The sequence below is a fragment of the Lissotriton helveticus genome, chromosome 3_1, assembly GCF_964261635.1.
Source record: "Lissotriton helveticus chromosome 3_1, aLisHel1.1, whole genome shotgun sequence".
Lineage (NCBI taxonomy): Eukaryota > Metazoa > Chordata > Amphibia > Caudata > Salamandridae > Lissotriton > Lissotriton helveticus.
Window position 1 is genome coordinate 1,867,735,525 of NC_136061.1, and position 24,921 is coordinate 1,867,760,445.

The 24,921-nt window shown below is 45.5% G+C and overlaps 1 protein-coding gene across 1 annotated transcript in view; it reads left to right on the plus strand.

The window, feature by feature from the left end:
- PGGHG (protein-glucosylgalactosylhydroxylysine glucosidase) overlaps positions 1–24,921 on the plus strand; it is a 305,061-nt gene that overhangs the window by 270,428 nt on the left and 9,712 nt on the right. The window contains exon 13 of the mRNA XM_078682845.1: positions 21,993–22,204. Coding sequence (XP_078538971.1) covers positions 21,993–22,204 — 212 coding nt within the window. The remainder of the gene's footprint in view (positions 1–21,992; positions 22,205–24,921) is intronic.

Below are 24,921 nucleotides of genomic sequence, written 5' to 3' on the forward strand. Positions count from 1 at the left end.
AGAGAGAACAGAAACCTTTTGGCAAGGTAAACTCGGGAACCACAGCGCCAATCCACACACCCTATACATTGTTGGAATCATCAGGGTGTGTAGATGGACATAGGCGACATAAAATAAAAATAAAACGTAAATTAAAAAATAAAAATTTACAAACAAAGTAGTCCCCTAAAACTAGCGCCGGCCGCGACGTAGCGCTGACCGCGACCTAGACGTGCGTGATGACGACAGGCGGGGAGGAGCGGTGACGAGCGGCGAGGAGTGGCGGTGAAGTCCGGAGCTCGGGGAGGAACGGCACATCAGGTAAGGCGAGGCGGGAGGCGGGAGGCGGTCTGGGCAATGTAGGGGCGGGCGGGGGCCCGGGAGTGGCGGTGAAGTCCGGAGCGCGGCTCAGGTAAGGCAGAGGCGGGAGGCAGGCGGGAGGCAGGCGGGCGGGAGGCAGACGGGCGAAGGCGGGAGGCAGGCGGGCGGGGGGCGGGAGGTGGGAGGCGGTCTAGGCAATGTCGGGGCGGGCGGGGGCCCGGCCGGTACTGCACAAAAGCCGAAAATGCTGCCCCCAGCCCCCTTCTGCCCCGGGCAACGCCGGGGTGGGCTGCTAGTGAGAATATAAACTTGCAGCACGGTGGGGAGGGAAAGCTGCAGAAGAAAAAGGGTGGAATCTGCAAAACGAAACCGAGGGAAACCTTTATCAGAGTATGGTATTCCTTTTCCCCTCTCTCTTTTGTGTCTATGTTTTTGCCTTTCTCTTCCCTGTGTACCTCTATTCCTATCCTCCCCGAACTTCGAACCCAGGTGGTAGTCTCATCTGTCCTGCACTGACATTGTTGAGCCCCTGCTGCCCTAACTGGTTAGATGCCTCAATTAATTTATGCCTGCTACTGTTGGGATCTGCAAGTTCACGTCAGATCAGTGACTGAGCCGCCTAGCTAAATTATTCATAGCTTTGCGTGTCTATAAAAATTAGTGCTAAGTCCGTTGCGTCATTAGGTTCTTTAACTTTTGTCACAAGTGCCCGTGTTTAAGGACAATTATGTATGTCTGTCATTGTGCATTACTGGTCTTCTTTGCATCGTGTTGAAGTTTATGGCAGGCAAAAACTAACCAAGGTGGCAAAGAAAAAGAAGAGGTGTATAATTGTGGAGGAGTCAGTCAATATACTATGTACTCGTGAACTCACTCAAGGGATAGCTGCTGGCAGACAGCAAGCACGATGCTGCATGGGCAAGGCAGCCTCACTGAGCAGCTGACTGACTGAGCGCTAAGTGCCAAAAAGTAAATCTATCAGTGGGAGATTTCTCAGCGTGACCGTGAGGTCAGAAACTTTGCCACGTGGCGCCGTGATTGAGTGAAACATTGTAGCAACCCTGGCCAGCGCAAGCAAAACCACGTGAGACTGCACGATAAACTAAAACCAGGACTCAGGCTCATTGACTCCGGAAGGATAATCACTCAGAACAGCCCTGCAGATCGATGCTATTTTGGTGTGAAAATATTTTTTTCAAATCATGACTCATGGTGTTAGTAAATAAGCATTAAAACACTTATTTGTAGAGTTCAGAGACTCTTCCCCGGTCGTGACTGCACTGCTGCTGCATGATTCGATGCACTCTGCAGTCGCAGCAGTCTTCTTCTCAATCCAGGCTGCTGGCTCACTCGTCCCGGCCCCCGCTGGCGACCCTGAGCCGCAGTAGTTTTGCGCCGTCGGCCGCCTTCATTAAGAGCAGACTCAACTGTCTCAGATTGAATTCCCCGCGCCACTTCCTACGGACGTAAAGGCACTACCGGGCACATCCGGATAGTAATCCAGGCCCCCATGGTGTGCCACAGTGTGACTGACAGCAGTACTATCGACTGCTGAGAGGGCAGCCCCCAGAAATCGGCAGCATGTAGTGAGTCAGAGTGTGTCAATTAAAGCCGCGGCGCCGCAGCCAGAATAATTGCCGAATTGTTGACAGGCTGCAGATTTTATATATTGTAGTGCTCTCAGCCACTCCAGAGCTGAGAGCCAATGTATAACTGTTTAGGAGCTCAGCTCACAGCATGTCTCTCGGGAGCAGGCAGAGCCCGGTGCACAGACCCGGCTGGTGGCCCGCGCTGGCAGGTGGCACCAAAATGCTTGACAATGCATTTCAGTGCGGTGATGCGGAACACCACTTTGAAATGCGTGAGCGTCACACCTGATGCGTGATACTTGGCAGGACTGGGAATTGTTTAAATGATGTCAGGGCCAGGATGGAACAGTGCTCAGATCTGCCAGGCGATTATCGGATCCAATCTCGTCTCATGCGCCACCACTGTTTTACCCTCGTTTGGTTCCTTTCCTACAAGTTGTACCTTCCCTCTTGAAAGGCCGTTCAGCTTCTGATAGTAAGGTTTCGAAGGATTTCAACAAGATCTTAATCGACATCATGAGTGCACCTTGACACACAAACCACACCTTCAATTTGACAATTGCTTTGAAAAGTTCTCACATGGCAACAAAAGCGGCACATGATCTGCACTTCAGTAACTGCAGCATCTAAGTTACTTCCGGCTCTGGAGGTCAGTGGAACTTGGTTTCAGTTCCTCAAGTTTCCATGTTCATCACCACCTTGGTTGTGCAGTTGTTATATATCCTTTCCAAATATGCACCATCAACATTGCTCTCTGTAATGAGCATAGTGAAAAGATTTGTGCTGCACGCGAATAGACAAACCCATCAATGTCAAAATACAAGAGTGGTGGCACTTTCTTGATTCGGAAGTTAGTCATCACACAGCGTTTCAGTTGATGAACAGGGTGAGTGTGAGAGCGGGCCATACAAGGCCCCCACCACCCCCCACCGGCCATCGTAAAAACAAGATAGAGACCGCCTGCAGCTTGAGAGACCGAAGGTAGCTACCCTGCGTTGCTCGATATTGCTATCTATCCTAAAGCTGCAGAAGCATTGGATTTAGGAACACACATACTGTGAGCACTTATTTCTTTTCAGTGGTAACATGCCTGCTGGTAGCCGGTGCCCACAACTCGGACTCAGACAACGCTGCTGCTGTGTATGATTTAAAGATACAGACTGCTGGTGTGCATAGCCAGGCTGAGGCTGCAGCTGAGGAACCACTCCAGCGGCCAGGTTCACTCAGCTCCTGGTGGGTTCGATACTGTGATTATTAAATTTCCAGCCACGGTGCAAGCCTGTAAAGATGGTCAAACACGGTGTGAGTGACTTCAAGTTGAGTTTAATGTATGAACACCGGTACAGCAAGAAATACCTCTGCTCTCCTCTCAGCTCCAACGTCTACTCCAACAGCACTCTAGGACATATGCTGATGTGGTAACGCAGAGCGAGAGGTAGAATGATAAGGAAGAACAATGACAATTGAAATAAGCATATAACATAACACATCTCCCCCCTTGCAAAACAACACAAAACATTAAAATAAATGAAGATACATCTTCACAAACATAATCCGCCATCCATTTAGGTTTAGAACAAATATATTTGTCACAAAGTGATAAATTACCATCAACATTACAATCCCCATTGCCAGTAACCATATCATTATTTACAGTAGGAAATGTAGAGTCTCCACCAATCAATCAATCAAGGCATTTATATAGCGCACTACTCACCCAGAGGGTCTCAAGGCGCTTGGGGGGGGGGGTTGGCTACTGTTCGAACAGCCAGGTCTTGAGCTGCTTCCTGAAGGCGAGGTGGTCCTGGGTGAGGGGAAGGTGGGTGGGGAGGGAGTTCCATGTCTTGGCTGCCAGGTAGGAGAAGGACCTTCCTCCTGTGGTGGCTCTTCGGATGCGGGGGACGGCGGCGAGGGCGTGGTTGGTCGATCGAAGCTGGCGGGTCGGAGTGTAGAAGTTGAGTCGGTTGTTGAGGTATCCTGGGCCTTGGTTGTGCAGGGCTTTGTGTGCGTGGGTGAGGAGTCGGAACGTGATTCTCTTGTTGATCGGGAGCCAGTGCAGGTCTCTCAGGTGTCCGGAGATGTGGCTGTGTCGGTGGATGTCCAGGATGAGTCTTGCTGAGGCGTTCTGGATCCGCTGGAGTCTCTCTGGAGTTTGGCAGTGGTTCCGGCGTAGAGGGAGTTGCCGTAGTCCAGTCGGCTGGTGACGAGGGCCTGGGTGACCGTCTTCCTAGTCTCGGTGGGGATCTACCGGTAGATCTTGCGTAGCATGCGCAGGGTGTTGAAGCATGACGAGGAGACGGCGTTGACTTGTCTGGTCATGGAGAGGGAGGAGTCCAGGATGAAGCCCAGGTTTCGTGCGTGGTCCGTTGGTTTGGGTGCGCTGCCCAGGGCGGGGGGCCACCAGGAGTCGTCCCAGGCGGAGGGCGAAGATCCCAGGATAAGGACTTCCGTCTTGTCTGAGTTCAGTTTCAGGCAGCTGTTCATCATCCACTCGGCTACGTCTTTCATCCCTTCGTGTAGGTTGGCTCTGGCGGTGTCGGGGTCGTTGGTGAGGGAGAGGATCAGCTGGGTGTCGTCGGCGTAAGAGATGATGTTGAGGTTGTGCTGGCGTGCGATGGCCGCAAGGGGGCTCATGTAGACATTGAAGAGGGTGGGGCTGAGCGATGAACCCTGGGGGACTCCCCAGATGACTTTGGTGGCCTCTGATTTGAACGGGGGGAGGCGGACTCTCTGTGTCCTTCCTGCGAGGAAGGAGGTGACCCATTCTAGTGCCTTCTCTTGGATTCCGATGTTGCTGAGGCGCTGTATTAGGGTGCGGTGGCAGACGGTGTCGAATGCCGCTGAGAGGTCCAGGAGGATGAGGGCCGCTGTTTCCCCGTTGTCGAGCAGGGCTCGGATGTCGTCAGTGGCGGCAATGAGGGCGGTCTCGGTGCTGTGGTTGGCCCGGAAGCCAGACTGTGAGGGGTCGAGGGATCCATTTGTCTCGAGGAAGGCGCCCAGCTGCTTGTTGACGGTCTTCTCGATGACTTTGGCCGGAAACGGGAGAAGCGAGATGGGGCGGTAGTTATTGAGTTCGGTGGGGTCCGCTGATGGTTTCTTCAGTAGAGCGCTGAGTTCGGCGTGCTTCCAGCTCTCCGGGAAGGTTGCGGTGGCGAAGGAGATGTTGATGGTGTCCCGTAGGTGGGGTGCGATGATGGAGTCGGCCTTGTTGAAGACGTGGTGAGGGCAGGGGTCGGTTGGAGATCCGGAGTGGATGGAGTTCATCGTGCGAAGGGTTTCTTCGGTGTTGATCGGGGTCCAGGCTCGGAGGGTGGTGGTGGAGAGAGCAGGTGCGGTCGTGGGGAGCGTTGACTGTGTGCTGAAGCTGTTGTGTATATCTGCGATCTTGTTGTGGAAGTAGGAGGCGAGGGAGTTGCAGAGGTCTTGCGATGGGGTGATGTCGTTGTTTCCGGCGCTGGGGTTGGAGAGCTCTTTGACGATTTTGAAGAGTTCTTTGCTGTTGTGTGCGTTGTTGTCTAGTCGTTCCTTGAATGCGGTTTTCTTGGTGGTGTGGATCAGTTGGTGGTGTTTTCGGGTGGCGAGCTTGAGGGTGGTCATGTTGTCTGGTGTTGGGTCTCTGCGCCAGGCTCTCTCGAGGGCTCGGCAGTTCTTCTTGGAGCTCTTGAGTTCGTCGGTGAACCATGGTGCTTTCTTACGGCCGGGTCTGCTGGGCGGGGTCCTCAGTGGGGCGAGGTCGTCTGCGCAGTTGCTGATCCACTTCGTGAGGTTGTTGGCGGCCTGGCTGGGGTTCGCTCAGCTGGCGGGGGGGTCCTGGCTCAGGGATGCGACAAGCTGGTCGGCTGTGATCTTGTTCCAGCTTCTGCGTGCAACCTGTTGCTGGTGGTGGTGGATCGTGTTCTTTTTGAAGCTGAAGTGGACGCAGCTGTGGTTCGTCCAGTGGAGTCCGGTGGCGTGGCTGAAGGCGATGTCCTTGCTGGAGGAGAAGACGGGGTCGAGCGTGTGTCCGGCGTAGTGGGTGGGGGTGGTCACCAGCTGCTTGAGACCGAGGTTGGCGAGGTTGTCCAGTAAGGTGGTGGTGTTGTGGTCGTTGTTGTTCTCCAGGTGGAAGTTGAGGTCCCCGAGGAGGATGTAGTCAACGGAGGGGAGGGCGTGCGGGCTGATGAAGTCGGCGATGTCTTCGCTGAATTGTGTACGTGGCCCCGGGGGTCTGTAGATGAGGGTGCCTCTGAGGGTGGTCTTGGGGTCGGTGTGGATCTGGAAGTGCAGGTGTTCGGCGGCTCTGAAGGTGTCGTCGATGATGGTCGTGACACGGATGGTGTTCCTGTGGATGATGGCGATGCCTCCTCCGGTCTGATTGACGCGGTCCCTCCGGGTGATCTTGTATCCGTCCGGGATGGCGATGGCGATGTCGGGTGCTGAGGAGGCGTTCATCCATGTTTCTGTGAGGAAGGCGATGTCTGGTGATGTTGTGTCGAGCAGGTTCCAGAGTTCCACGGCGTGTCTCTGGACGGATCGGGTGTTGAGGAGGATGCACTTGAGGTGGTTGCTGCTGGATTTCGGGTTGGCGGGTGCGGGTGCCGTGCAGGTCCGGATGCAGGAGTACTTGCAGGAGTGGCAGCTGAAGGGTCTGTGTGAGCGTCTCGGGGTGGCTGGGTAGCAACCAGGGATCCGGCCGGTGTTGAGTGCGTTGAGGGCGGCGGCGTCGTAGGTCTGTCGGGGCGTCTTGCATCGGCGGGGGCCAGGGGTCCTGGCACTGAGCGCGGTCCGGGCGCGGTCCAGGCGCGGACGGGCGCAGACGGGCTTACCTTTGGTGCGTCTTCGGCGCACAATCGGCGCGCCCGCTGCGCGTCAACGCTGCGCGTGGGAGTGGGCATCATAAGAGAGGAGCCGGGAGGGCGGGTCAGCTGGGGGGCGTGTCCGCCGGGAGTCAGCGTCGGCGGGAAAAGTGGCGGCCCAGCGGCAGCTGGGGCGTCCAAGGAGGCAGCGGGTGGCAGTAGGCAGGAGCAGCGGAGAGTGGGGGTGACCTCGCCTGCAGGTAGGCGCAGTGGTCACTCCCTGCACCTCGAGCGCGGGCCCCTTAAGAGAGGAGCCGGGAGGGCGGGTCAGCTGGGGGCGTGTCCGCCAGGAGTCAGCGGCGGCGGGAAAAGTGGCAGCCCAGCGGCGGCTGGGGCGTCCAAGGAGGCAGCGGGTGGCAGTAGGCAGGAGCAGCGGAGAGTGGGGGCGACCTCGCCTGCAGGTAGGCACAGTGGTCAGAAAGTTAGAAATATCCAGCAATATGCAGCATTGTTGAAATAGTCTTCATTAGGACTAGGACTGGTAGGAGTTGCAATAGAATTGGTAGTAACATGTTTCTATGCAACAATATCCCACTCACAATGAGTATCAGGAGAGTGAGGAGTACCAGAATGAATTTGGTTCCCGACACAATTAAGACCCGTGCGAAAAATAGCTACTCTTTTAAAGTTCCAAACCTTCCCATCAGATAATTGTTCAGTATTCCTTAAAACGTTGGTAACCTTTGAAGGTCTGAAATACTGACTTTCACTTTTAATAGTTTTCCAGTTTTTTTTTTTACCCTAACCCAGCAACCAACTTTGATACAAACATCTTTAGCATTATGTTTCAAGTTGTACTTCTCTTGATACTTGTTACGTTTATCTATACCTGATAACATCAAAAGGAACAGTTTTGGAAACTGTTTCTAACAACCATTCAGGATTGCACTTAGTTCTGGCACCACAACCTCTCATGACTTCAAAAGGGGAAACTTCTAAAGCATCATGAGACGTGGTTCTATACATCCATACAGTTTTAAAAATTTTCACCTCCCAATCACAATTATTCTGAACAGCTATTTGAATGGAATTCTTCAAAACTCTATTAAATCTTTGGATCATGCCATTTCCAGAAGGGTTGTAAAGAGAGGTGGTTCTGTGTTTAATCCCAGCTCTTTTAAAATATTCTTGAGTCAAATTGGACATGAATTGAACTCCATTGTCAGAATTAACTTGAGCAGGTAAACCTTCTTCAATGAAAGTTCTATCTAGGAACTTTAAAATGTCTTCAGAAGTAATTTTACTGACAACTTTAATGACAGGCCACCTTGAAAAAACATCTATGAGTGCTAAAATAAATTTCTTCTCTGATCCAATGGAACCCATGATATGAACAGCTATAGTATGCCATGGTTTAGCTGGCACAAAGGACTCCCCCATTTTTGGTCTCAAAGTGACCAAAGATTTATCTGAATTACAGCATGGCAAACAGTCACGTGCAATTCTCTCAATACAAATATCAAAACCAGGCCACCAAAACCATTGTTTGACTCTTTGCTTGGTTTTCATCATGCTCCCCATGACACAATTTAACAATTTTCATTCTTAAGGAAAGTGGAGGAATGACTTTATCACCTCTAAAGATAAATCCATTAACAACAGAGAGTTCCTGTCTAATTTTCTAAAATGGTTTGAAAATTTCTGAAATTTCAGTTTTGCAAGGCCAACCAGAGTTAATAAATTCAGACACATTTTTTAAGACAGAGTCAGAACTATAGCAATTTGACCATTCTGTCTCATCAAAATTTAACAAACCCTGATTATGAATCAAAGCGATTTGTTCAGTATCTATGTCAGAATTATCACATTCCTGCATTTCAATGGGTAACCTGGACAAGAAATCAGCTACAAAATTTTTCTTGCCAGGAACATACACGATTTTATAGATGTAATCTTGCAAACGCAAAGGTAATCGGGCAATTCTGGCAGAAGCATTCAAACTCCCTTCCGTAGTGAGTAATTTGACCAATGGTTTGTGGTCAGTATGAATCACACAAGACTTACCCCACACAAAAGATCGAAAATGTTCCATGGCCCAGGCACATGCAAGGGTTTCTTTTTCAATTACGGAGAACTTTTCCTCAGTGGTGGATAATGCACGGGAAGCGTAGCCAACAATATCTTCTTTGCCATCAGCTTTGATTTGCGATAAAACACCCCCTAAGCCCTTGTTACTAGTGTCTACAGTAACAATATTACTCAACTCTGAATCAAATCCCTTAAGAGCAGGGGCTTCTACAATAGCACACTTAATATTGTCAAACTCCAACTGGCATTCCACATCCCACAAAAATGTACTTTTATTCTGGAGCAATTGCCTAATGTGTAACACTTAGGAGAAGAAATTCCTCACGAATCTAGAGTAAAACTCTACAAGTCCTAAAAAGCATCTGACTTCCTCTCTATTTTTTGGACTGGGAGCATCACGGATAGCTTCAATTAAAGATGTTTTTGGGGAAACACTTTCACCACTAAGAGTGTGACCTAAATACGTAATGGACTTGACAGCAAACTTGCACTTTGAATGTTCAACAGTTAACCCTTTGTACTCCAGAATGGTGAGTACTTCATTCAAAATGTTATCATGCACTGACCTATTTGCACCAAAGACCAGAATATCATTCTGGAAACACCTGACGTTTTTAATTTTTCCAAATAAATGGTACATCAATCTTTGAAAAATAGCTGCAGCAGAAGCCAACCCAAATGGAAGTCTATTATACTGGAAACAGCCAAAAGAGATAATAAAGGCTGTCAGCTGTTTACTTTCTTCGGAAAGGAAAATTTGATGATAAGCAGCAGAAAGGTCTATTGATGAAAACCATTCTGCATTTTTAACTTGAGAAAGCATTTCTGAGATTTTTGGAAGGGGAAATTTATCTACTACAATATTATTGTTTAAATGCCTGAGGTCAATACACAATCTCAACTTGCCATTTCTACGTTTGGCTACCACAATCGGAGAAATCCATTCTGATGATTCGATTGGCTCTATAATGTTTGCTTTAACGAACTTATCCAATTCTTTTTCAACATCATCTCTCAGAAGAACAGGAATGTGTCTGACCTTAAGTATCTTGGGGCATGCATCAGTCTTTAATACAATGCTATGTTCAAAGTCATTAAGGTTCCCTAAACTCCCATTGAAAACTTTAGGAAATTTCTTCAAAATTTCCTCACAAAGCAAATCACCCTCATTAAGAACCATGACAGGATCAGGACTATTTGGATTGAGAATACTATCCAATTTGCCCAGACCTTTCCAGCCTAAGACTGCAGGCCCTTTCTTAGCAACGTCCCAATTCTTGAACTTAAAGACTAAAGACCTGTACCCGACCATATCGATCTTTTGTTCAGAAAATCCTTCTGGATGAATGTCAGATTCTAAAAGTCTATCACCTAAACTTTTAGAGAAAAGGGATTACCAAATTTTCCCATCAACTATGGTGTATGGGGAGCCTAAATCAGCATACATTTGTACAAAAATACCTCCAATACACATAGTACATAAGGGTTTTTGTTACACACATTGCTGTTATCATTAACATTCCAAATTAATAGTTCTTTGGGATCTAAGTTCTGAGGCTCATTACTAGAATCATTAATATTGAGTTTCCTAATACTATATTCACAATCACTAGAATCATCCTCAGCATCTTCCAAACACTTTACCTTCTTACCACCCTTTGGCAAAGTGGCCCACTATGCTGCAATTGGTACATCTTTGCTTTAAGGCGGGACAAAATTTGCTGGATGCAAGGTGTGAAGGACTATCACAACAATAACACCTGAAATTGGCAGGGCGTTTAAAATCTCTATTCTTGGAAACTTAAACTTTATGTTTAATTGGAGCACTAGATTCATTAGCAGTATGCACCTTGGATTTGATTTGGCTAACTACCTCTGCTGAAGGTTCAGAGACTACAACATCTTGTTTAAGTAACTTGGCCCTGCGACTAGACATCTCTGCCTTTCTAACAATGTTTAAAATATCTTTTAATTCGGCATCCCATTAATCCATAACCTATCTTGTACGGCAGGATCCTTGTTATGCATAACTACTTGATCTCTAATAAAGTGGTCCACTAAGTGGTCAAACTTACAATCCGCTGCAAGTTTCCTTAAGGCTGAAAGAAATTCATCTATAGTCTCATTTGCATCTTGTTTCCTATGGAAAAACTTATATCTTACAATACCGATGCATACTTTCGGTGCAAAGTAGGTGTCAAAGTAATTTATAATGGCTTCAAATACATTGACGTCTTCACCACCCATGGCCTTGGTCATATCTTCATATGCTTTTAATCCTCCAGGGCCAACAGAATGCAACAGAAGCTTTTTCTTCCTTTCAGGTGACATCTTTCCATCTTCGTCGATAGTTTCAATAAAGTTGATAAAATAAGCTTTCCACTCTGACCATTTCATGCATGGATCAGAACCTGCAGGCCAAAAAGCTTGGGGTGGCTGAATGGAAATATTTTGAGTTGCCATTGTATAAATACATTTTTTAAATAAATGAAAGTAATTAAAATGCAATATGACCTTAAATTTTCAATAATAAGCAATATTAGCTGTGCACATCACCGTGTGTGTCAGATGCGCTTAAAACAAATAATTGATTAAAAAGGTGTACGCATCACCGTATGAATGAGCAATGCGCTAAATAAACAGAAAAGGAATTGCGCATCAACAAGGCCTAAACAAGGAAATCACTTGTAATCTCCAATAAAGGGGTGCGCTTCACCGCGCAGTGACCGAGGAGGAGCTCAATTAACTTAGATGCAATTACATAGGACACAGCAGCGCGTCAAACAGAAGAAAGGCAAAGGAGAGAAAGCAAATTCCGCTGGACGTTCCAGATCCAAGAAGAACAGTGTTAAGTGGAATGTTCGTAGGAGGCAGTTGAAAGTTTGAAAAGAAGCAAGACTAAAAAGTACAGTAAAAGAATTAAAACCAAGAAGATTGACTCATTCGACCTGCAAGGTAGGTATCCAATACTTCACTGTGAACCGGAAAACGAGGTGCACAAGAAACCAATATCCTGATGGGTATGAGTCGTAATTTTTCTTAAGATTACATCAGTGTAGCGTAATTCTTCTTAGGATTACATCAGTGTAGCAAACCGTTCCTTTAAAAAAACCTAGGTTCTACCGGTGTTCCGTGTTCCAATCGTCGCCAATTGTAAAGATGGTCAAACACGGTGTGAGTGACTTCAAGTTGGGTTTAATGTAGGAACACCAGTACAGCAAGAAAATACCTCCGCTCTCCTCTCACCTCCAACGTCTACTCCAACAGCACTCTAGAACATATGCTGATGTGGTAACGCAGAGCGAGAGGTAGAACGCTGAGGAAGAACAATAACAATTGAAATAAGCATATAACATAACACATCTCCCCCCTTGCAAAACAACAAAAAACATTAAAATAAATTAAGATACATCTTCACAAACATAATCCGCCATCCATTTAGGTTTAGAACAAATATATTTGTCACAAAGTGATAAATTACCATCAACATTACAATCCCCATTGCCAGTAACCATATCATTATTTACAGTAGGAAAAGTAGAGTCTCCACCAACACAGTTAGAAATATCCAGCAATATGCAGCATTGTTGAAATAGTCTTCATTAGGACTAGGACTGGTAGGAGTTGCAATAGAATTGGTAGTAACATTTTCTATGCAACAATATCCCACTCAGAATGAGTATCAGGAGAGTGAGGAGTACCAGAATGAATTTGGTTCCCGACACAATTAAGACCCGTGTGAAAAATAGCTACTCTTTTAAAGTTCCAAACCTTCCCATCAGATAATTGTTCAGTATTCCTTAAAACGTTGGTAACCTTTAAAGGTCTGAAATACTGACTTTCACCTTTAATAGTTTTCCAGTTTTTTTTTACCCTAACCCAGCAACCAACTTTGATACAAACATCTTTAGCATTATGTTTCAAGTTGTACTTCTCTTGATACTTGTTACGTTTATCTATAATCCTAGACCTGATAACATCAAAAGGAACAGTTTTGGAAACTGTTTCTAACAACCATTCAGGCTTGCACTTAGTTCTGGCACCACAACCTCTCATGACTTCAAAAGGGGAAACTTCTAAAGCATCATGAGGCGTGGTTCTATACATCCATACAGTTTTAAAAATGTGCACCGCCCAATCACAATTATTCTGAACAGCTATTTGAATGGAATTCTTCAAAACTCTATTAAATCTTTGGATCATGCCATTTCCAGAAGGGTTGTAAAGAGAGGCGGTTCTGTGTTTAATCCCAGCTCTTTTAAAATATTCTTGAGTCAAATTGGACATGAATTGAACTCCATTGTCAGAATTAACTTGAGCAGGTAAACCTTCTTCAATGAAAGTTCTATCTAGGAACTTTAAAATGTCTTCAGAAGTAATTTTACTGACAACTTTAATGACAGGCCACCTTGAAAAAACATCTATGAGTGCTAAAATAAATTTCTTCTCTGATCCAATGGAACCCATGATATCAACAGCTATAGTATGCCATGGTTTAGCTGGCACAAAGGACTCCCCCATTTTTGGTCTCAAAGTGACCAAAGATTTATCTGAATTACAGCATGGCAAACAGTCACGTACAATTCTCTCAATAAAAATATCAAAACCAGGCCACCAAAACCATTGTTTGACTCTTTGCTTGGTTTTCATCATGCTCCTCATGACACAATTTAACAATTTTCATTCTTAAGGAAAGTGGAGGAATGACTTTATCACCTCTAAAGATAAATCCATTAACAACAGAGAGTTCCTGTCTAATTTTCTAAAATGGTTTGAAAATTTCTGAAATTTCATTTTGCAAGGCCAACCAGAGTTAATAAATCCAGACACATTTTTAAGACAGAGTCAGAACTATAGCAATTTGACCATTCTGTCTCATCAAAATTTAACAAACCCTGATTATGAATCAAAGCGATTTGTTCAGTATCTATGTCAGAATTATCACATTCCTGCATTTCAATGGGTAACCTGGACAAGAAATCAGCTACAAAATTTTTCTTGCCAGGAACATACACGATTTTATAGATGTAATCTTGCAAACGCAAAGGTAATCGGGCAATTCTGGCAGAAGCATTCAAACTCCCTTCCGTAGTGAGTAATTTGACCAATGGTTTGTGGTCAGTATGAATCACACAAGACTTACCCCACACAAAAGATTGAAAATGTTCCATGGCCCAGGCACATGCAAGGGTTTCTTTTTCAATTACGGAGAACTTTTCCTCAGTGGTGGATAATGCACGGGAAGCGTAGCCAACAATATCTTCTTTGCCATCAGCTTTGATTTGCGATAAAACACCCCCTAAGCCCTTGTTACTAGTGTCTACAGTAACGATATTACTCAACTCTGAATCAAATCCCTTAAGAGCAGGGGCTTCTACAATAGCACACTTAATATTGTCAAACTCCAACTGGCACTCCACATCCCAAAAAAATGTACTTTTATTCTTGAGCAATTGCCTAATGTGTAACACTTAGGAGGAGAAATTCCTCACGAATCTAGAGTAAAACTCTACAAGTCCTAAAAAGCATCTGACTTCCTCTCTATTTTTTGGACTGGGAGCATCACGGATAGCTTCAATTAAAGATGTTTTTGGGGAAACACTTTCACCACTAAGAGTGTGACCTAAATACGTAATGGACTTGACAGCAAACTTGCACTTTGAATGTTCAACAGTTAACCCTTTGTACTCCAGAAAGGTGAGTACTTCATTCAAAATGTTATCATGCACTGACCTATTTGCACCTAAGACCAGAATATCATTCTGGAAACACCTGACATTTTTAATTTTTCCAAATAAATGGTACATCAATCTTTGAAAAATAGCTGCAGCAGAAGCCAACCCAAATGGAAGTCTCTTATACTGGAAACAGCCAAAAGAGGTAATAAAGGCTGTCAGCTGTTTACTTTCTTCGGCAAGGAAAATTTGATGATAAGCAGCAGAAAGGTCTATTGATGAAAACCATTCTGCATTTTTAACTTGAGAAAGCATTTCTGAGATTTTTGGAAGGGGAAATTTATCTACTACAATATTATTGTTTAAATGCCTGAGGTCAATACACAATCTCAACTTGCCATTTCTACGTTTGGCTACCACAATCGGAGAAATCCATTCTGATGATTCGATTGGCTCTATAATGTTTGCTTTAACTAACTTATCCAATTCTTTTTCAACATCATCTCTCAGAAGAACAGGAATGTGTCTGACCTTATGTATCTTGGGGCATGCATCAGTCTTTAATACAATGCTATGTTCAAAGTCATTAGGGTTCCCTAAACTCCCATTGAAAACTTTAGGAAATTTCTTCAAAATTTCCTCACAAAGCAAATCACCCTCATTAAGAACCATGACAGGATCAGGACTATTTGGATTGAGAATACTATCCAATTTGCCCAGATCTTTCCAGCCTAAGACTGCAGGCCCTTTCTTAGCAACGTCCCAATTCTTGAACTTAAAGACTAAAGACCTGTACCCGACCATATCGATCTTTTGTTCAGAAAATCCTTCTGGATGAATGTCAGATTCTAAAAGTCTATCACCTAAACTTTTAGAGAAAAGGGATTTCCAAGTTTTCCCATCAACTATGGTGTATGGGGAGCCTAAATCAGCATACATTTGTACACAAATACCTCCAATACACATAGTACATAAGGGTTTTTTTTACACACATTGCTGTTATCATTAACATTCCAAATTAATAGTTCTTTGGGATCTAAGTTCTGAGGCTCATTACTAGAATCATTAATATTGAGTTTCCTAATACTATATTCACAATCACTAGAATCATCCTCAGCATCTTCCAAACACTTTACCTTCTTACCACCCTTCATTTTGCAAGCTTTGGCAAAGTGGCCCACTATGCCGCAATTGGTACATCTTTTCTTTAAGGCGGGACAAAATTTGCTGGATGCAAGGGGTAAAGGACTATCACAACAATAACACCTGAAATTGGCAGGGCGTTTAAAATATCTATTCTTGGAAACTTAAACTTTATGTTTAATTGGAGCACTAGATTTATTAGCAGTTTGCACCTTGGATTTGATTTGGCTAACTACCTCTGCTGAAGTTTCAGAGACTACAACATCTTGTTTAAGTAACTTGGCCCTGCGACTAGACATCTCTGCCTTTCTAACAATGTTTAAAATATCTTTTAATTCGGCATCCCATTAATCCATAACCTATCTTGTACGGCAGGATCCTTGTTATGCATAACTACTTGATCTCTAATAAACTGGTCCACTAAGTGGTCAAACTTACAATCCGCTGCAAGTTTCCTTAAGGCTGAAAGAAATTCATCTATAGTCTCATTTGCATCTTGTTTCCTATGGAAAAACATATATCTTACAATACCGATGCATACTTTCGGTGCAAAGTAGGTGTCAAAGTAATTTATAATGGCTTCAAATACATTGACGTCTCCACCACCCATGGCCTTGGTCATATCTTCATATGCTTTTAATCCTCCAGGGCCAACAGAATGCAACAGAAGCTTTTTCTTCCTTTCAGGTGACATCTTTCCATCTTCGTCGATAGTTTCAATAAAGTTGATAAAATAAGCTTTCCACTCTGACCATTTCATGCATGGATCAGAACCTGCAGGCCAAAAAGCTTGGGGTGGCTTAATGGAAATATTTTGAGTTGCCATTGTATAAATAAATTTTTTAAATAAATGAAAGTAATTAAAATGCAATATGACCTTAAATTTTCAATAATAAGCAATATTAGGTGTGCACATCACCGTGTGTGTCAGATGCGCTTAAAACAAATAATTGATTAAAAAGGTGTACGCATCACCGTATGAATGAGCAATGCGCTAAATAAACAGAAAAGGAATTGCGCATCAACAAGGCCTAAACAAGGAAATCACTTGTAATCTCCAATAAAGGGGTGCGCTTCACCGCGCAGTGACCGAGGAGGAGCTCAATTAACTTAGATGCAATTACATAGGACGCAGCAGCGCGTCAAACAGAAGAAAAGCAAAGGAGAGAAAGCAAATTCCGCTGGACGTTCCAGATCCAAGAAGAACAGTGGTAAGTGGAATGTTCGTAGGAGGCAGTTGAAAGTTTGAAAACAAGCAAGACTAAAAAGTACAGTAAAAGAATTAAAACCAAAAAGATTGACTCATTCGACCTGCAAGGTAGGTATCCAATACTTCACTGTGAACCGGAAAACGAGGTGCACAAGAAACCAATATCCTGATGGGTATGAGTCGTAATTTTTCTTAAGATTACATCAGTGTAGCGTAATTCTTCTTACGATTACATCAGTGTAGCAAACCGTTCCTTTAAAAAAAAAAAACTAGGTTCTACCGGTGTTCCGTGTTCCAATCGTCACCAATTGTAAAGATGGTCAAACACGGTGTGAGTGACTTCAAGTTGGGTTTAATGTAGGAACACCAGTACAGCAAGAAAATACCTCCGCTCTCCTCTCAGCTCCCACGTCTACTCCAACAGCACTCGAGAACATATGCTGATATGGTAACGCAGAGCGAGAGGTAGAACGCTGAGGAAGAGCAATGACAATTGACATAAGCTTATAACATAACAGAGCCCAAACGTTTTTGTTGGGAAGAATGCTGACTGCGCTTTGGGCGGCAGGAGGGATGACCCGACCCGCCTTAAATAAAGTTGTATACAAAATGCCGAGGTGCGTGCAGTGAGTGCGCCGTGCCTGTGTTTTGTTACATTGTAACAGCAGCTGAGCCAGGCGCCAAACCTGCCAGAGCACTCTTGGTTGTGCGCAGTTACTGCACGCCTGCACACTAGCTTAAGGTGCATTAGAAGCACTCCCGCTTTGACAGGGAGGAGACGCTATAATGCGTGACTTAACATCTCAGTGCAGTGATGCGGACCACCACACTGAAATGAGTTAGTATCACGCTAGATGCGTGATACCTGGCAGGACTGGGAATGATCTGTCCAGAGCAATGTTAAGTACAGAATTAAAGTCACCTCCTATCAACCAGAGCATCCATCCATCAGTCGTCCTGGCGTAGGGAAGGGCATGCAAGTCTGTCCCAGTGTCTCACCGCAACTCCCCACTCACCTAGCGCCACTGCATGTGTGCATGTCAGGTATGTGCCACGTTTGGGCCGAGCCCCGAGTCGGCGTCTGAACCTCGCCCAATGCCTCCTCACTTTGGCAGTCCAGCATCCATGTGGGGCTCACTTCTCTCGCCGGTCTCACCTCTGATCTGTGTGGACGCCATCCTCTCCGATGGCCATCCAGCTGCCGCCTCTCTCTGCTCAGCCCCACACAGACCACAGTCAAAGATGGCCGCCGCCGCCTTCAATCAATCAATCAACAATTTATATAGCGCGCTACTTACCCGGTGGGGTCTCAAGGCACTGGGGGGGGGGGGGGCGGGGGGGGGGGGGAGGGGTCCGTTACTGCTCGAAAAGCCAGGTCTTGAGTTGCTTCCTGAAGGAGAGATGGTCCTGGGTCAGCCGTAGGTGGATGGGGAGGGAGTTCCATGTCTTGGCCACCAGGAAGGAGAAGGATCTTCCTCCGGTGGTGGCTCTGCGAATGCGTGGTATGGTGGCGAGGGCGAGGCTGGTCGATCGCAGCTGGCGGGTGGGCGTGTAGAAGGTGAGGCGGTTGTTGAGGTACTTGGGGCCCAGGTCGTGGAGAGCCTTGTGTGCATGGGTGAGGAGTCTGAACGTGATCTTTTTGCTGACGGGGAGCCAGTGCAGGTCTCTCAGGTGGGCGGAGATGTGGTTGTGGCGGGGGATGTCCAGGACGAGTCGTGCGGAGGTGTTATGTATGCGCTGGAGTCTTTTCTGTAGTTTGGCTGTGGTTCCCGCGTAGACAGTGTTCCCGTAGTCCAGTCGGCTGGTGACGAGTGCCTGGGTGACCGTCTTCCTGGTTTCGGTGGGGATCCATTGGAAGATCTTTCGGAGCATGCGCAGGGTGTTGAAACAGGATGACGAGATGGCGTTGACTTGCCTGGTCATCGAGAGGAAGGAGTCCAGGATGAAACCCAGGTTTCGTGCATGGTCAGTTGGCTTGAGGGGGGTTGGTGTCCAGGGCAGGGGGCCACCAGGAGTCGTCCCAGACGGAGGGGGATGATCCCAGGATGAGGACTTCCGTCTTGTCTGAGTTCAGCTTCAGGCGGCTGTTCTTCATCCATTCGGCGACGTCCTTCATTCCCTCGTGTAGACTGGCTCTTGCGGTGGCAGGGTCGTTGGTGAGGGTGAGGATCAGCTGGGTGTCGTTGGCGTAGGAGATGATGTTGAGGTTGTGTTGGCGTGCGATGTCTGCGAGGGGGCTCATGTAGACGTTGAAGAGGGTGGGGCTGAGCGAGTATCCTTGTGGTACGCCGCAGATGACTTCGGTGGCTGCTGATCTGAACGGGGGGAGGCGGACTCTCTGGGTTCTTCCGGCGAGGAACGAGATGATCCACTCCAGTGCCTTCTCTTGGATTCCGATGTTGCTGAGGCGCTGTGTTAGGGTGCGGTGGCAGACTGTGTCGAACGCTGCAGAGAGGTCCAGGAGGATGAGGGCAGCTGTTTCCCCATTGTCAAGCAGGGATCTGATGTCGTCGGTGGCTGCCAAGAGGGCGGTCTCGGTGCTGTGGTTGGCATGGAAACCGGACTGTGAGGGGTCGAGGGATCCGTTCGTCTCGAGGAAGGCGGCGAGCTGTTTGTTGACGGTCTTCTCGATGAATTTGGCAGGAAAAGGGAGGAGCGAGATGGGGCGGACGTTCTTGAGGTCGGCGGGGTCTGCTGTCGGTTTCTTCCCCACTCAAGTATACTGAGCTAGGTTGGTGGAACTGGTCTCTCACCGCCGCATCTGAATTTTGCGCTTGCAACTCCGTCTCAAGCACGTCTTCTTCTCTTCCACTCTGCTCAAACTCCTGACGGGCCTAGGCCCATTCCTACCTCCGTGCTTACTGAGGCTCCTCAGCATCCAGGCTGGATTTTCAGTCCTGAATGCACACTTTGTCACTCTGCGCTCAACCAGACCCCGGTCCGGACTCGAAGCACCGCTCCAGTCCTCCACACAAGCCTCAGTGGCCGGCCACAGGTCCTCTTCCTCCCTACTCTTCGCCTTGAAACCTGTGTCCGCTGTCTCCCTGCCTCGGCTGCTTCGCATCTTGCCGTCGGGTTCTCAGCCCCTCCACGCCACTCATGACCACTTTTCTGTTCCCACCACAGGTAGTTCACTTACAACAGCACCGCACACCACATTCCAAGATGCTGGTTGTCGGGACCGACCTCGCTCTCGATTGCAGTTAGATCATTGACGTTCACAGAGAATTGGGCAAGATAGTATGGGCGAAGTGCAGAGCTGTGCTAGGGTGGGTCTGCCATCTTGGCTCACCAGCCACGCCCCACTGTTAATTTCCTTGATAGTAAAACAAACATTGCCCGTAGTAAGCGCAAATCCATGAGTGTCTTTACGAGTTCAAAACTTCCCCAATTTATAAACATGAGCCACTTTTTCAGCTATCTGAATCACTAATAGGGGCAACTTTTATTTTGGTACCTGGGGTTATTTACTGTTCCAGTTGGGCCCTGTTTGTTGCCCCATATTTATAGTATGTATGTTCCAGATACACATTTGGGTAGTCAGTACATCCCAAATTCGTGAAGTATTTCCCTCTATGAATCTGGAGCAGGTGATATTCCTTTTTAACACAATGATGAGAGGAATTCAAGAGAAGAGGATCCAAGAACGGACAAACATGCTCCACACGTCTCAGAAAGACATGAGTTAGACTTCATTTGTAACATACATAAGAGGGTATGGTACCAGAAAATTGTGTTTTAAATAAGGTGCTACAGATATCGTAGCCAGAATATCAACTACAAAAATATCGTGAAGCTCATAATATATAAGCAAATATTGATTTACAGTCTTTGTATATGTACCATGACATTATATCTTCAAAGTACATATATGTGGCTATAGGAGTAGTAAATTTATACTTGCCTTTATATATTTACCTTCACAATACTTTCGTAGTCCACATTCTTACTACGATATTTTTGTAGCATGACATTCTGACATACGGCCGTGTAAGAGAAGAGACGAGAGAGAATGGAGACATGATTGAGATAGTTTAATAATCAAGCATTGTAAATACAAGGAAGATGACCAAATTTAAGTGGAGCTTGGCTTCTGGAACAAAGGCCATAAGATGTGACCAGGAGGACTCAGAACTAACCTGAGGCCGCTCTTTACAGAGATGGCGGCACATATTTGGACCCGTTTTCCAGTTAGATTACTTCAGATACTATCCACAAAGGATATTCAAAGCCTTGGGAGAGTCACAGAGACAATTACTAGTGTGACAAACCTGGATCTATGATGTAGCCACCATATAAGCAGGCAATTAATGTGAGGTGGCAGTGCCTCTAGGTATGTAAATGTTAAGTGTTTGTGAGTTCACATGTTTATGAGTGACCAGTGATTTCTTTTTACCTTCACTTCAAAACTGCAGCAGTACATTCTTTGCCTGCCAAACATGATTCTATTTTATGGGTAAAATATCATCATCAATGAACTGTATTTCGATCTCTGGGGATCATAAAAGTACAGACAGAGAAAACAGCCGCAATACACATAAACATAGAAATATAAATATATATATCAATAAATAGGATTATATCAATATATAAAAAGCCCCAGCTAGAATTTTTTAAAAGAACAATATAAAACCACAGATTTCATAACACTGTCTAAAAGCATAGGAAGACAGAAATCATAATTAATATCTACAGCAATATTAAATGTTCAACCATAGTACATCACAAACATCAAGTGAATCTTTTCAGAGACCAGTAGCTGACTGTATGAGTTTTTCACGCTTAATCCAAAATGCCTTTAAAAACATGGCCAGACAAAAAAAACAAGACTAGTGTCATGTTGCAATAATCTGAGCCATTCCTGGAACTCTCTACAACCCAGATTTTTCACCATGGAACAATTCATTTTGCAGGTATGTGTTTATAGAAGGGGTACAAAAACAGAACATGTATAAGTGATTAAGAACATTCTTCACTGCCTGCACACAGATCGTTATATGGACCATTTCCCTGATGCCATCTACCAGTGAATGATTTTACCGTTAAGGGACCATACCTACATTGAAGGTAGAGTTTCCTTGTTAGTGGAGGGACAATTTCATTGATTGTAAAAACACAAGAACTGCAAAACATATGTGGAATTAAAATTGAAATTGGTTTGTTCTGCACTCAGTGATCTTGCCTAGAATTAACATGCTCTTTCTTTTCCTAGGATTAATAGGAGCAATTTGACTTTTGACCCTGCATGTCCTGAGGAGATTGGCATATTGAAAGTTACAGGAGTTTGTTATCTTGGAAGCAAGTTAAATTTCACCTTTGCAAGTGATAAGATTACGATTGAGCAGAAATCGCTGTCTGGGCTTCAGTGCCCTGCCTTGGAGGTTGTGCTAGCTGGATCTGGGCAGCGCTTTCCATTGGTCAGAGGTAGGTCCTATCCTAACTTCATTTGTATGTTCAGTGTCAGCTACATGTGCAACCCTGGAGCAGTCCTCTCACCTATATTTTTATTGCATGTTATTCCACGGGTAGTTGATTAGCTCTCCCTGCTTACCAAATCCTGCAGTATGCCAGGGTTGTCCAACATAGGTTCGGAGGGCGTGATCTGTGTTAGATGTTTAGGAGAACCACTGGCTAATACATTAGATCAGTTTAGATACACTCCAAGCAATTTGTAGGACTTATGGTAATCAAAAACATACAATTCATTCAATTTACGAAGCATAACTAAATCATAACGTGTACAATAATGTGGAAATTAATATGTGAAATAACGATTAAACCATGTGTAAATCATGAAAGCAACTTTATGCGGGTTACAGATTAACATATCAGTAAGCGCAAGTAAGTTTTGATGACACTGCGCCATCAGTTCCCGCCTCTAATGGCTCTGGGAGCCATTACTCAAAACACCCACCCTTTTCCCTCATGACATTTCAGAGTCTGTGCTTACAGCTTCTTCAGTTTGGGTCACTGTGGCTACTCACCGCTCAGTCACCACAGGCCCTGCGCTTGCCTCGATATGACTTTGATGCCTGAGCTTGCTTACTCTACATCTTCTCCTGCTGAACTCTCAGGTTGCACTGAATTTGTTCTTTGAACATCAGTAGTGGCTATTAGCACTTTTTCCAGTTTGTCTTAATCTCAGAGTACATTAGACATCAATCCAATTTGGAAGGCCTACGCATTTAACAGCTGTGTTGGTGACCAAAATCACACAATAGGGCTACGCCATCTGGGATCCAGGATAGACTTTCTCACATACTGCTTCACCAGGATTGAGGACATGGCACTGCTCTTCCTTGGCAGTGGACTCGCCAATTCATCCTGAAAAGGGACAGAATGCACAAAATCAGCCAGGTCTTAGCAGTGTCAATAAACATGCCATCTGTAATATTTACAAGTGCAGTTGTAGACACAGCAGGTAGTCTTATGGCTCTGTCTATTAGAAACTCATAGAGGGTCAGTCCTGTCCTCTGATCTGGAATGCTTCTAGGCTCATCATCACCAGTGGAAGGGAAGCAGGTAATTTTAGAGCTGTTGATGCACACACTTTAGTTAGTCACAATTTCAATGTCCAGTTAATCTGCTTCAAAGTGCCTGAATCCTCAGGTCTATAACTACAGTGAAAACTCTTACTCACCTGCAGAGCTTCACACAAACAGTTCATCACTTCAGTCTTGAACTCGCAGTCACAATCTGATTCAAAGGAAACTGGGATCCCAAAACGAGGGTTCAACTCAATGAGCAACAATTTGGCCTCAGGAAGACTGTCATTCCTCCTTGTTGATCATGTCTCCACTCATTGGGAAAAGAGACAAACCACTACCAAAATGTAACAGAGCCCCTCACAAACAGGCATTTAGACAGAATCAAGCTGCATGCTATTAAATGGACCACCTGATCTACCTATATGACTGGGGTTCTCCTGACTACATTTAGGTGTTGGCACGTGACACACATGTGGCATGCCTCGGCTGGAATAACACGGAATGTAGGGCTAAACCGATATGTATAAAAGATACAAATTATGGCTTCTCAACCAATACGCGTAGCACCATAAAAATAATGTGCCATGAGGGTAACATCTAATCAGGTAGTACAGGACAACCATCCAAAGAGACACAGTTTCCATCCTCATTCTTAGCTCTGACCGATCTCTCTTGTTAACATTCTGGTGCCTCTTCCTGCAATTTCTTCAACTCTTTCAACATATCATCAACAGTGAGGAATAGATACCATTACATGGACTGAACAGGCCCCGATCCACCGCCCTTTGAGACGGGACTTTATATCCCTGTTATCATGCACTGTCCTCCTAGCTATACAGGTTCATTGCCCTCTGACCTGCACACATGGTTGCATGGTATGTATTGATTTCTGGAGGAAATGGATATTTGTACCAGTTGTTTAAATAAAAAACACGTTGCACGCATGGCTGAATGTTGAGGCCACGTCAGCGGCTTATTCACACTGTACCGTATACTTTGATGCAACAATAAAACAAATTTAAAAAAAAAAAAAAACAGTGAGGAATAGATTTATGGAATTGTGATGCTCAGATTTATTTGACAATTCCCCATTAAAGGTGCAAGACCAAAGAGTGCAATGCCAGCTATCTCATCCGTGTACCTATTTTCTGTGGTCACCACATCATTTGTGCTCTTGTGTGCTGCACACTTTACAACGGCTACCTCCGCCAACATCTGCAATGCATCCAAAGGTTCTATGACGTAATGCCCATACTGGATTGGGAAGCAAGAGGAGGTCATGAACCACGCTGGGACCACAACTGGCCAAGAGCCATGATCTACCCCATCAACGTTTTTATCGACAACAGGCAACGGTAACAGTGTGGATGGCTTAAGACATGAACATCTCTTTAGTGTAATGTTTTCTGCAGCAAGAATAATTTGTTTGCATTTAGTAAGGTGACTATTGGTCATATGCGGAGTTCGTGTATGGGTTAACGAGATTGTCACAGAGTGGGGTCCCTTTACTGTAAGAGGTACCTCATTACAATGCCTTCACATTGTTGAATGATGTCACCAACTGTGGGCACCTCCTTTAGGCAACCCAGTAATGCTGCAGCTACTGGGTCAAGAGTAGCTGAAAAATAGACAACAGGGCGTTTTGAGGTTCCA